This window comes from Silene latifolia, chromosome X (genome assembly GCF_048544455.1).
Source record: "Silene latifolia isolate original U9 population chromosome X, ASM4854445v1, whole genome shotgun sequence".
Taxonomy (NCBI): Eukaryota; Viridiplantae; Streptophyta; class Magnoliopsida; order Caryophyllales; family Caryophyllaceae; genus Silene; species Silene latifolia.
Genome location: NC_133537.1, coordinates 23441834 through 23454347, shown reverse-complemented (window position 1 = coordinate 23454347; position 12514 = coordinate 23441834). Strand labels below are relative to the sequence as shown.

Sequence of the window (12514 nt, the reverse complement as noted above, 5' to 3'; positions counted from 1 at the left end):
TATATATATATATATATATATATATATATATATAAAAGATATCATCCACTTAAGATATATGGAGTATTAATATAGAAAATTACTATGCATGTAGATGTAGTTAGATATTGTGTGATATATATGGACACCAACGAACTAACCAACGAAGAAAAAGGTGCACAAAATTATAAGATGATAGCGGAAATTTAGTAAGAATTTATACTTAGAGTTTAGTAGTTGATATCTTAATCAAAGTTAGATTATGCTCTTTGTAATGCATATACGGTATATATAGTACTATTTATAGATTATAGATTCCAATTTAACAACTCATTTATTTTTCACGTATTTCGTTCTTATATTTTGATTTAAGAAAAAAAAATTAAAGTCAAACAAAGTCATGAAAATGAGTATCTTGAGATAATTAGAAGATCTTCACTAGTTAACTGCTTTAGTTACGTATTCCTAAGCTAGATTTCTTTATCTCCAAAGCCATTCATAACGAGTCTTGAGATATAATTTTAGGTATCATCACGATTTTATCGGTTGAGCTAATAACATCGACTTAAAAGTTTGAAATGTGCTTTCAGAAATATAATGAAATCCAAATCCCCTTTCTCAACAATCTTAAGTTTCAAAATAGAATATCTAAATATAGGTACCTGCCTAGCTAAAGAAACTACTATTTATATCGATGTCATTATTCTCACCTGAACGTACACTAGCTAGCATGAGCTCCTAACCATGATTACAAATTATCACCTTGAGAATCCAATCATGATTCAAATATTTCAAATCAAGGTCATGAAATGTACGTAACCAATTAAATCCAAGAATACATAATTTGCATATCTTTATCAATAAATCTTTGACAACAATGGCATCATACGATTAATACCGGCCTAAAAATATCGTGGATTCGTGAATATATACGTGAACTTATCTACCTTTCAACCATATTATTTGATGAGTTATGACACTGGAAATTAATTTAGGATCACGTTATATAAAAGTAGTCATAGTATTTTCGACTAATAAGATACTCCATAAGACATATTATTAGGCTACATTTAACAGTTTAAGTTTTTCTTGAGATAGTCTTCTCACATGAAAGACGGAAAACTTTCAAAACTTCAAAGTGAAATTTCAGTATACATATACGTGAGCTTATAAGAATGAGCTCGATAACTTAAAATCACATGATAATCCGACTTCTTTTTCAACAAAAAAGAAATTACATGAAAATGGAATCGATTCAATCAAAATATGATCTGGACAAGTGTCAAGTGGAAATATAATTGCAAGAAATCACATACGTAAATTACAAATCCTAACAATTGAAACATAAGTAGATTTTTTAAATTTTTTTTAAAAAGAAAATTTAATTTCCACCAACCAACTGATATTATAATTACGTACATACAGTAAAAATCTTAAGAATTAAGAACAGTTGCATGAGAAAGATCCTTCAACCATTCAAATGTTCTATGATGATGTTGATGTGACATAACCTTCTTCTTCCCATGTCGGATCTGCTGCTTCTTCCCTTTCTGTTCTTGTTCTTGTACTATTACCTTCTTTTGTTCCATTTCTTTGTCTTCTTTCAAAATACGATAATAATTCATCGACGGTTTACCCTTTTTTGGACCGTCTGATATTTTATGTCGAACACCATATTCTCTAGTCGGTATCGGCTCAATTGCCATGACTGAACACTTACAACTCTTAAAAAACCCGCCATCATTATCATTCTTCTTCTTTTTGTTCAATTCTGTGAACAAATCATTGATTTTATTACTGACGTCGGTGGTTTTACTTTCACTATTCCTACTGTTATTACTCCCAGAGCTGTTATTCCGCGGGATAATAAATGGGGTTTTACCGGAAGTACTAGACCGGTGTCGTTGTTTGAGATCTTGTAGCTCGATCTCCGGAGTTCGGACTAGACCGAGCCTTAACACGTCCCACATTGTCGTTTTTCTCGGGTTTGGGGCCGAGCCGCGTGGTCCCGGAGCCCAAACCTGAGGTTTTGGGCTCGGGTGGGAGTTAAATGTGTTTCGGACACGGATTTTGGCTTGGGGTACGGTTTTAATACTAAAGGACGTATTGTTAGACGAGGTGGTACTAGTACTACTACTACTAGTAGAGAATTGACTTCTAATGCTACTGCTTCGGATACTACTGCTTCGGGAACACGACTCAATTGATTCGGATCTTGATGCGCTCCGCCAATTGGCAGTTCGGGTAGTATCTGAACTAACCGAGTGGCGGAAGGGCAATATTTGCCCACCCGAGAATACTTCATCAGCCGAACACATTTCAATTTTTATTCCGTTACCTGAATCGACCAGTGACCCGAAATCAAATTCAGGTTCATCCTCGTTAGTCCCATTTTTTTCCTCCTCCTCCTCATCATCGTCACCCGCATTCGATATAATAAATTTTGTTATCGGAAGGTCGGAAAAAGATAATGCCTCTTCTTCTTCTTGCTCATCTATAAAATGTTGGTCAAGCAATTTTTCATTTTCTAGTTTTGGAAACATTTTTGTGTTAATTGTTTCCAAGAAATGTAAAGATTTGTACGACTTGTATGAGAAAAGAGTACAAAAGAGGGTTAAGGTTTATAGGGAGAAGAAGAGAATAAATGTTGGAAGAGATTAAAGAAGCAAATTATTATATATAAATAGAATAAGTGTGTAGACTATAGTTGTGTGAGTGACATTCTCTTGGTCAAGAATGAAGAAGTAAGAGGAGGGTAATATGCCGGCCACTAAGCATGCTACCAATTATATATTGGTGAATTGTGATTGTGATAGGAATAGGATCTATTAATTTCAAATTCACTACTTCGTACATTATACATTTGGTGTAATACATCAGATGGTATAATTAGTTTTTAAGTATTAAGATAAAATTTTTTATTTAAAAATTTTGAGTTTTATTATAAAGTTGAGTTCATTTAATTAAACATTAATCTCAAAAAGTTATATTATAACTCAAAAAGAAAATCATATAAGCTCAGAAAAATTTGATTTTTGACGTCGTAAAACTAGAATGTAATTTATAAACTCTATAGAACTACAAAAAAATACACAACAAAAACTCATTAAGTGTGAGGTAGTACATCTGATGTACAATCCTTTTTCTCCAGGTTCTTGTTTAAGACGGTAATATCTATCTTAACTTTAAAACGGGCTAACTGGAAGGGATAGGACAAAAACAAAGTTTTTAGACACTAGCAAAACAATTATTCTATCTAGTCATGTAAAATGTTATTTGACCGTTTTAGTCTAAGACGGATATACACGTCTTAAAAAGACCAACCAACTATTTCAAATTTATGTGGGGCTAAAGATAACTTGACACGTGGAATAAAGTGAGGTTAATTTCGGTGTGTATTGAGTGGTACGAGATCAAATTGTTTATGTTGTTATACTTCTCCCACCTCATATGGTTACTCGATCTCAAACTTTAGCACACGTACGTAATTTTTCCTTTGATATTTTTGATAAGAACGTAAGATAATGTTGCAAGTTACTCGTGCTATTTATGAAATTGTTATGGTCCAAGTTGTATAATTGTTTTTGCAATATCTTTTAAAGAATCGGAAATAGATAGATGGCTTGGAAAAACGAAAATTGTTTGTAATATAAAATAGATCAGTGGAATATTGTCGATGTACTAAAAGAGAAATTAGGTTCAAATAATAGGCTCAAAACAGTATTTGGAGGTCAATAAATGGGGAGGAAATGCTATACTCGTAAAACTTATTACAACACTATATTTTAAGGAAAATAATAAATATTACCTAATGAGTTGTACTTAAGCATTTAATACCCTTTCAAATTTGATATTAATTTAGAAATTAAGGAATAAATTATTAATGCAATTAATGCATGTATTAAGTATTTAGTATTTAGTTCCTTTTTTAGTTCCTTAAATACAACTCATTGGGTTGTTTATCATTTCTCATATTTTAATACGAGAGTAATTCTGAAAATAAAGTAAAAAATATTTTGAAATAAAGTGATGAATACAAGTTATAGTTAAAATTCAAAACTAAATTCTAATAGATGAGAGTAACAGACAGCCGTAATCATAAATTTATTGGTTGTAATCTTGGTAATAATGGCAAAGTTTTCAAGTCTCAAATGAGAATCAATGTGATAAGGTGATTACAAAAAAAAAGTAAATAATCATAATTACATATAATTCATAGTTTATTGTCAAAATCACAATAATGATGACATTTCAAAATGTCAATTAGAAGTTTAGCAAAAATATTTACATTTAAGGTTATAATAACCCATTAAGTTATGTGTCAATGTTAATCCAACCAAAAAACTAAGTCCTACAAAAATAAATTGTTTTAAGAAATATTCGAGATAAATCCAGTTATATGTCACACTCTCATGATCTACGAATGTAAGGTTTCATGATTGTCAGGTTTATGTTCAAACAAAACGACTTGAAACAGTTAAGGCTTATTATTTATTCTGTATTTTGCCCAAATTATTTGCTAAATAACATTAAACCCACAATTTACTCTTTAACTTTACCGGCAAATAATTTACGTTTATATGTTTAAACCAACTTTTATGTAAGCATATTTGCAAATGAGGTAAAAACGATCCCCACCCAATCTACACTACACAAAGTATATCTTAAAGGAGAAACGTAACCAATTGGCTGAAACATACTAAATCGAAATATACAAACTATAGGGACCAAGAGGATTTAATACTACTCTATAGTTTTAAACCATAGTAGGCAAAGAGGGATAAATCACCAATATTTTAAAATTATTCACCAAGTATTGAAGAGTCATAAATAAAGGCAAGCAAGGCCATATGATGATAGAGTTGCATTGAAATGGTATAAATGCATAATAAAAGAGATGGGGAAATAAAATGGTCCAAAGCCTCCTATGTAGATGTGCAATGTGATATCTTAGGAAGGAAAATAGTGTATAAGGTGTGGTTAATATGATTGGGAACATACATGGGCAACTTGTGAGTGATGCCATGAAGATGAAGTGCCTTTTTCAATCAATTGCCCGGCATGCACGTTACATTTTGTACCAATAATGCGACACGAACTATGCATCTATCCCTTTCTTTCCTTGAGTTTTTCCTTATGATCCCTCTAGCTTTTGCATTCAAGAAGCCTCTCTTTTTTGTGTGTGTGTTTTTTATTTTTATTTTAGTTTTGGTTTTTTTTTTTTTTTTTGAAGACATGAGGGATATTTTTCAATCAATTGCCCGGCCGCATGCACGTTACATTTTTTGTTTTTTGTTTTTTAGTTCTGAATTTTGTTATCATTTATTCGAATAAGAAAAAAATGTTGTTAAAAACGGTTTAAACTGAATAATAAAGTACTATATATGGGCGTTAGTAAAAGCCCTGAGTATTCATATGTTTAACTTAGCTAGGGATAATGTTTGACTGATCAAGTTAGCTACGGATAATGTTTGACTCGAATAATGTGACTCGACTTGCATGTAATTGTGCTGACAAAAATTTTTAGAGGACAATTTTGAAAGGTCAAATACTCCGTATGTAATAAAAGTAAATTCAAATATAATAAAAATCCTAAGTTTTTTCTATATCGGAAGGGAAATCGTCCCTACTAGCTAGGCTACATTTGTCATTGACTTCCATCGTTTTAATGCAATTTGGACCCTGTTCATTTATTTCTCTCTTCATTTTCCTTTATTTTCTATCAATGGTCTAGTTTTCGTTCTGAAACGATCTAACGGTTGAATGAAGAGGCTAAGAGTGGATAATGATTAGATATTGTTTTATTATTAGAGAAAATGGAAAAAAATGGAGAGAATGTGAAGCGGAGATGATCCATACTCGTTTTAACGTACACCACCACCACCCTTTAGCTCTTGCTTGCAGCTTGTACATGTCCTCGTTTTAAAGAAAATCCTTTTAGTGAAAAGGTTGAAAAATTATATTTTGTTGTTCTTTACATTAAAATGCTTTTAATGTACACCGCCACTATGTCCGTCTCAATGATTGTCTTTGATTAAAATAACCCTCACAAAAAATAAAAAAGACAAATAAGTGATTGGGACAAAAAAAAAAGTAGAACAATGCTCACATTTTTTATTTTTACTTTTAGGTTTACAATCGAAATATGAATGTCTTATTCATACATTTTATTTTTCCAATCGACATGTGAACCTTTTATTATTCACTCTCCCTTTTCAATTTTCCAATCGAAATACAAATGTTTTACATATTTTTCATTGTTCCAATCTGATAAGATTACGTAATATTGTTAACTAGTATGGGTGCCCGGCTTCGTCCGGGCTACCTAGCATTAAAATATATTTTCAATTAACTAAAATTATTTTAAAGTTGCATAACTCATAAATATCATCAATATATTTTTCTATGCAGTATATCTTAAAATTAAGTGAAATAAACTATGAGACAAATTCACTACCCCCACTATTAATATTTTACTTAAATCGATTGCTTAGCTAATTTTTCATATATACTTTATTTTGTTCTTAGAATTGTTACTTTTATTACATTCATTATTATTACTTTTACTTTCACTACTCCCGCCGTAATTATTGTTACTTAATTATTGTTACTTTCACTACTTGTACATTAATATTGATAAAATTTCACTACTCTCGTTGTTACTTTTGTTCTTTTCACTACTCCCGATCGCTGCTAATGTTGTTACTTTGACTATTCAAATGAGTGATTACTATCATATTACTATATCCAATGTTATTACAATTCTTTTCACTACTAACGGAATTACTTTTACTTTTTAAGTATCCAATGAGTGATTACTATATCCAATTAAGGTTACTTTTATTACTCTCACTACTCGAAATAAATATATTACATATATGCAATAAATTAATTAAGTCGAAATAATTATGTAATATTATAATTTTTGGAAATCTAGCTTGATTTATTTACTTTTTAATAGTTTCCAAAATATAATATACTTATATTATATTTGTTTATGTTAAAATAATTAACATCTTTATATTAATTAATACCATAAGCGGGGCATATTTATTTTAAGGAAATTTACCATATTTCGTGTTCTCTAAATTTATACTTCAACCAAAACTATATAATATTTACATTGAAGTCCCTTGTTTAGGTCCATCGCACAGTGCTATTAATTTAAAACTATAAAATATAGTTAATTTGTATAAATTTATTTAATTACATTGAAGTCCCTTGGTTTCTGGAATTAATTAATATATATAGTATTGATTGATTGATATCTCGTTAATCTTTTAGATATTTCTCCCTGTTAAGATTATGTAATCTTTTATATATATATATTATAGCTTTCTTGTAATCTTTATTTGTAATCTTTTATGATCTTAGCATATCTAGGTTTAGCTATAGCTCTCATCTCTTGTATAAATACACATATTGTTAATAATAATTCTCTCAAGCTTTTAGCTTATACTTGTCTTACATGGTATCACGAGACCTCTAACGATCCTAAATTCGACATCACCATGTCGATTCCTCAAACCATCCCCAACAAAGATGAACCTCTCAAACCCTTCATCACCATCAATACCCACTCCGTGACAAATTCGACGGCTCGAATTATCAATCCTGGAAACTTCAACTCACCTCTCTTTTATTTGGTTACGATCTCTATTGTTATGTCGATGGGTCGTTCCCATGTCCCGCGCAAACTCTAACTACCAAATACTCCACCACCCCTTCTCCTAACCCTGCCTATGCGACTTGGTATAGGCAAGACAAGCTTTTGTTTGGTGCCCTGGCCGGTACTCTCGACAAATCCATCTCCTCTCTTCTCACCCGCACCACCACATCCAAACAACTTTGGGACACCCTTGCCTCCACATACGGCCTTCCGTCCCGAGGCCACATCAAACAACTCAAATACAAACTCAAACACACAACCAAAGGCTCCTCCTCCATCTCCGTCTACATGAATGCTATCAAATCCACCACTGATGAACTCGCCTTACTCGGTCATCCCGTCTCCTGTGAGGACATCACTGACCGGATTATTGACGGTCTTGATGATCCTCGCTATCAACCCGTGATTGACGCTGTCGATGCTCGCGACACTGCCATTACCTTTGCCGAATTTCATGAAAAATTGATTAACAAAGAACTCTCCCTTCGCATCCTAAAACAAGCCTCTCCCACAACCTTTCCTGCCACCGTCAATGCAGCGTCCTCCTCCTCTCGCCCTTACTACAAACCTAAGTATACTCCATCCCAACCATCCCCTCACCCTCCTGCCACTCCCCTGCCTTCCGCTGACTCCCAACCAAATCAAAACCCGACCAATCCTTATCGTGGCCGCTGCCACTGGTGCAACACACAGGGACACACACTTGCTTGTTGTCCTGTGTTCAAAAGCCTTTACCCCTCCATCTCTGTCCCACGACACAGCAGGCCCCCTCCCTCTCCTCAAGTCCAAACTGCCATCCTTCCTATACCACCAATTGCTCCTCGTCCCTGGCTCATGGATAGTGGTGCATCTCACCACGTGGCTAGTGACCTCTCATATTTCTCCTTGCACTCTCCCTACGATGGAACCGATGAGATTGTGATTGGAGATGGCTCGTCTCTTCCGATTACGCACACTGGTTCCACTCCTCTTCCCTCTAAATCTCGCTCTTTATCTATTTCTAATGTTTTTTGTGTCCCCTCAATGCATAAAAATATAATCTCTGTTTCCCAATTTTGCACACAAAATAATGCCACCATTGTTTTCTCACCTTCTTGTTTTCATGTGAAGGATGCTCAGACGGGGGTCCTTCTCCACCAGGGCCCTGCTAAAGACGGAGTATATTACTGGTCCCTGCCCTCCTCCCCAATCGCTCTCTCTGCCTCCTCTCAGTCCATCGACATTCATCATCGAGTTGGAAATCCATCTCTAGCTATCCTACGTCAATTAGCTACCTATTTTAATACCTCTATTAGCAAGGATTTCTACTGTAATTCATGTCTTTCTAATAAAAGCATTAAACTTCCGTTTTCCATATCGTCTCTTACTACTTCTTCACCACTCGAAGTTATCTTTAGTGATGTGTGGACATCTCCACTGTACTTTTTTGATAATTTCAAATACTATATTGTTTTTATTGATCACTCACTAAATTTAGGGCTTGTTTGGTTGCCCATTAAAATCATGGGATCTTAAACTTCCTAGGAAGTGTAAAACCATGATGTTGTTTGGTTGCCAAAATCATGGGAAGTAGAACTTCCCACATGAATCTACTTCCTCCATTATGTGGGAAGTCACTCACCAAGCCCCCCCTTGGTCATTGGAACTTCCCACATGAATTAACTTCCCACATGCAAACCAAACACTTTTTGGAAATTCACATGAATTGGAAATTCATGTGAACTTGAAGTTCCAGGGAACTTTAGTTCCCTTATGTCAACCAAACAAGTCCTTATATGGTTATATCCGATGAAAAACAAATCCGACTCACAATCAATATTCACTAAATTCTACCCTCTTGTTGAAAAACAATTCTCCAAGCAAATTAAAACTTTATACTCTGACAATGGTGGAGAATTTGCAAAACTCGCACCATACCTCGCCAGTCACGGCATTGCCCACCCCACATCTCCGCCTCACACACCCGAGCATAACGGGTATGCTGAGCATCGTCACAAAAATCTTGTTGACACGGGTCTTGCCCTCCTCCAACACTCCTCTATGCCCTTAAAATACTGGACATATGCTCTCACTACAGCCGCATATCTCATCAATAGACTACCCACTCCGACTCTTTCCAATTCGTCCCCCTAAGCTGCTCTCTTTGGCCACACTCCCAAGTACCACAATTTACGCAATTTTGGGTGTCTCTGCTACCCTTGGTTGCGTCTCTATACTACCCATAAACTTGATCCCCGGTCTATCCCATGTGTTTTTATCGGTTATTCCCCAACCCAACATTCCTACTTATGCCTAGACCCATCCACAAATCGTGTCTACTCCTCCCGTCATGTCCGCTTTGTGGATGTGGTCTATCCATTCCGTACTCCTTCCACTCCACCGCTGCCTACCACCGACCAGTCGGTCACCATGTCTCTCCCACTTCTAACCTTAGTCCCACCCCCTGCTGCTACCTTTCCCGTCCCCCCTTCTACTCCCCTGTCTGCTTCCACTACCCCTCCTGCGTCCCCTGCTACCCCTGACCCCCCCTCCTCACACTTCACCAACTTCCACACCGCACACTCAACCCACCTCCACTCCACCACCTCCTCCCCCCTCCTCCTCCTCCCACCCATACCCATCGTACTCGTGCTTCCAACAACATCTACAAACCTCGAAACCTCATGAACCTTCATGCTTCCCTTCAACACTCTACTCCCACCTCGGTTAAAGCTGCTCTCGCCTCTCCTACTTGGCAGGCTGTCATGAAAACTCAGTTTGATGCCCTTCTCGCCAACCACACCTGGGATCTTGTCCCTCCTTCCCCTACCCAAAACCTTGTTGGTTGTAAATGGGTTTTCCGAACCAAGTACAATCCCGACGGTACCCTTGACAAACACAAGGCTCGCTTAGTTGCCAAGGGGTTTCATCAACGCCCTGGTCTTGACTACACCGAAACCTTTAGTCCTGTCGTTAAACCGGCCACGGTCCGAACTTTGCTTAGTCTTGCCGTTATGAATAACTGGTCCCTTCGTCAACTGGACGTCAATGATGCCTTTCTAAAAGGCACTCTCTCCGACACTGTTTTTATGGCACAACCCCCGGGATTCGTTGACCCGTTGCATCCCACGCATGTGTGTCGTCTCAGAAAAGCCATTTATGGCCTTAAGCAAGCCCCGAGGGCTTGGTATAATGAGCTACGCTCTTTTCTGCTCGCGCTTGGCTTCACTAATTCCGTCTCGGACACATCCTTATTTATTCATCATGCTACTAATCCTATCTATGTTTTGGTTTATGTGGATGATATCATTGTCACAGGTCCGGCTGCCTCCGTCATTGATGCCTTCATTGGTAAACTTGCCTCGCGCTTCTCCCTCAAAGATCTTGGTGCTTTGTCTTACTTTCTCGGTGTTGAAGTTCACTCTCTTCCAAATGGGTTATTCCTCAGTCAGCATAAATACATAGCCGATCTACTTGAACGCACCAACATGACAAATTCAAAACCCGTTTCTACACCGCTTGATCCCAGCACGAAACTGTTTCTCCATGAAGGAGAACTGCTAGCCGACCCCACGCCTTATCGAACACTTGTGGGTGGTCTCCAGTATCTTTCCCTCACTCGCCCGGACTTAGCATTTGCCGTCAGTCGCCTATCGCAATTTGTGCATGCTCCTACATCAGTACATTGGGCTGCCCTGAAGCGACTTCTTCGCTATCTCTCTAGTACTGCCACTATGGGTCTACGGCTTCACAAAAACTCGCCGCTTGCTTTACATGCTTACTCAGATGCGGCTTGGGGCGGTGAGCAAGACAATTTTCTCTCCACGGGTGCCTATATCGTGTATCTCGGTCGCAACCCGATTTCGTGGAGCTCAAAAAGGCAACAAACCATTGCTCGTTCTTCTATAGAGGCCGAGTATAGGTCTATTGCTAACACTGTTGCCGAGCTATCATGGCTCCAAAATTTGTTCTGTGAACTCCACATTGTCTTACCCTCACATCCAACGATTTTCTGTGACAATGTGGGTGCTACTCAGTTAAGTGCTAACCCCGTATTTCACTCCCATATGAAGCACCTCGCACTTGATTTCCACTTTATACGAGAAAAGGTGCAGTCCAGTTCCTTATGGGTTACCACTGTTTCGAATGATGATCAATTAGCAGACGCTCTCACCAAGCCTCTATCTAGTCCTCGTCTGCACATGTTACTCTCCAAGATCGGCCTTACGCAACCGTCGTCCGTCTTGCGGGGATGTTAAGATTATGTAATCTTTTATATATATTATAGCTTTCTTGTAATCTTTATTTGTAATCTTTTATGATCTTAGCATATCTAGGGTTAGCTATAGCTCTCATCTCTTGTATAAATACTCATTTTGTTAATAATAATTCTCTCAAGCTTTTAGCGTCTTACACTCCCCTGTATATCTCTAGTTAGTTATAATTTCCTAATCTCATTAACTTGTAAATTAGGCTACCTAGCTAGGTTATTGTTCATAAGCTCTGAATCTCACCTTGTATAAATACGGTTGTTCTTTCTTAATGATAATCAAGCTTTCAAGCTAAATTAACCCTCTTATACAATCGACATGTAAAAGTTTTGTTCACTTGATGTGTTAGCTTGACTCTACTCCTAGCAAGTCGAGCCATGTTTAACTTAGAGAGTGAGGTTGATAATCAGTATCAAGTAGCTCATCGTGCTCTTTCTGATCAGCTCATATTAATCTCCAATAGTGTACGACACATTTAACATTTTGTTGGCGTGTTAAATTTAATTTGTCGACAATTATCTTTTCTTAAAAAGTTTTTCATTAAATCTCGGCCTATATTTATTGGAAATTCACGGAAGATGGAAGCTATTCAGCTAAATCAGGTTACTCGTACCTT

At 36.5% G+C, this 12514-nt stretch overlaps 1 protein-coding gene across 1 annotated transcript; it reads right to left on the bottom strand.

Annotated features, from left to right (window-relative positions):
- Window positions 1–1129: 1129 nt before the first annotated feature.
- Window positions 1130–2760, bottom strand: LOC141623139 (uncharacterized). The gene has a single exon (XM_074439206.1). It carries the CDS (start codon window positions 2520–2522, stop codon window positions 1413–1415), a length of 1110 nt encoding a protein of 369 aa, XP_074295307.1. The 5' UTR covers window positions 2523–2760; the 3' UTR covers window positions 1130–1412.
- Between the last annotated feature and the right edge of the window lie 9754 nt (window positions 2761–12514).

Bases quoted from the DNA above. Each gene is read 5' to 3' on its own strand.
- LOC141623139 (XM_074439206.1), bottom strand. From the start codon at position 2,522: ATGTTTCCAAAACTAGAAAATGAAAAATTGCTTGACCAACATTTTATA.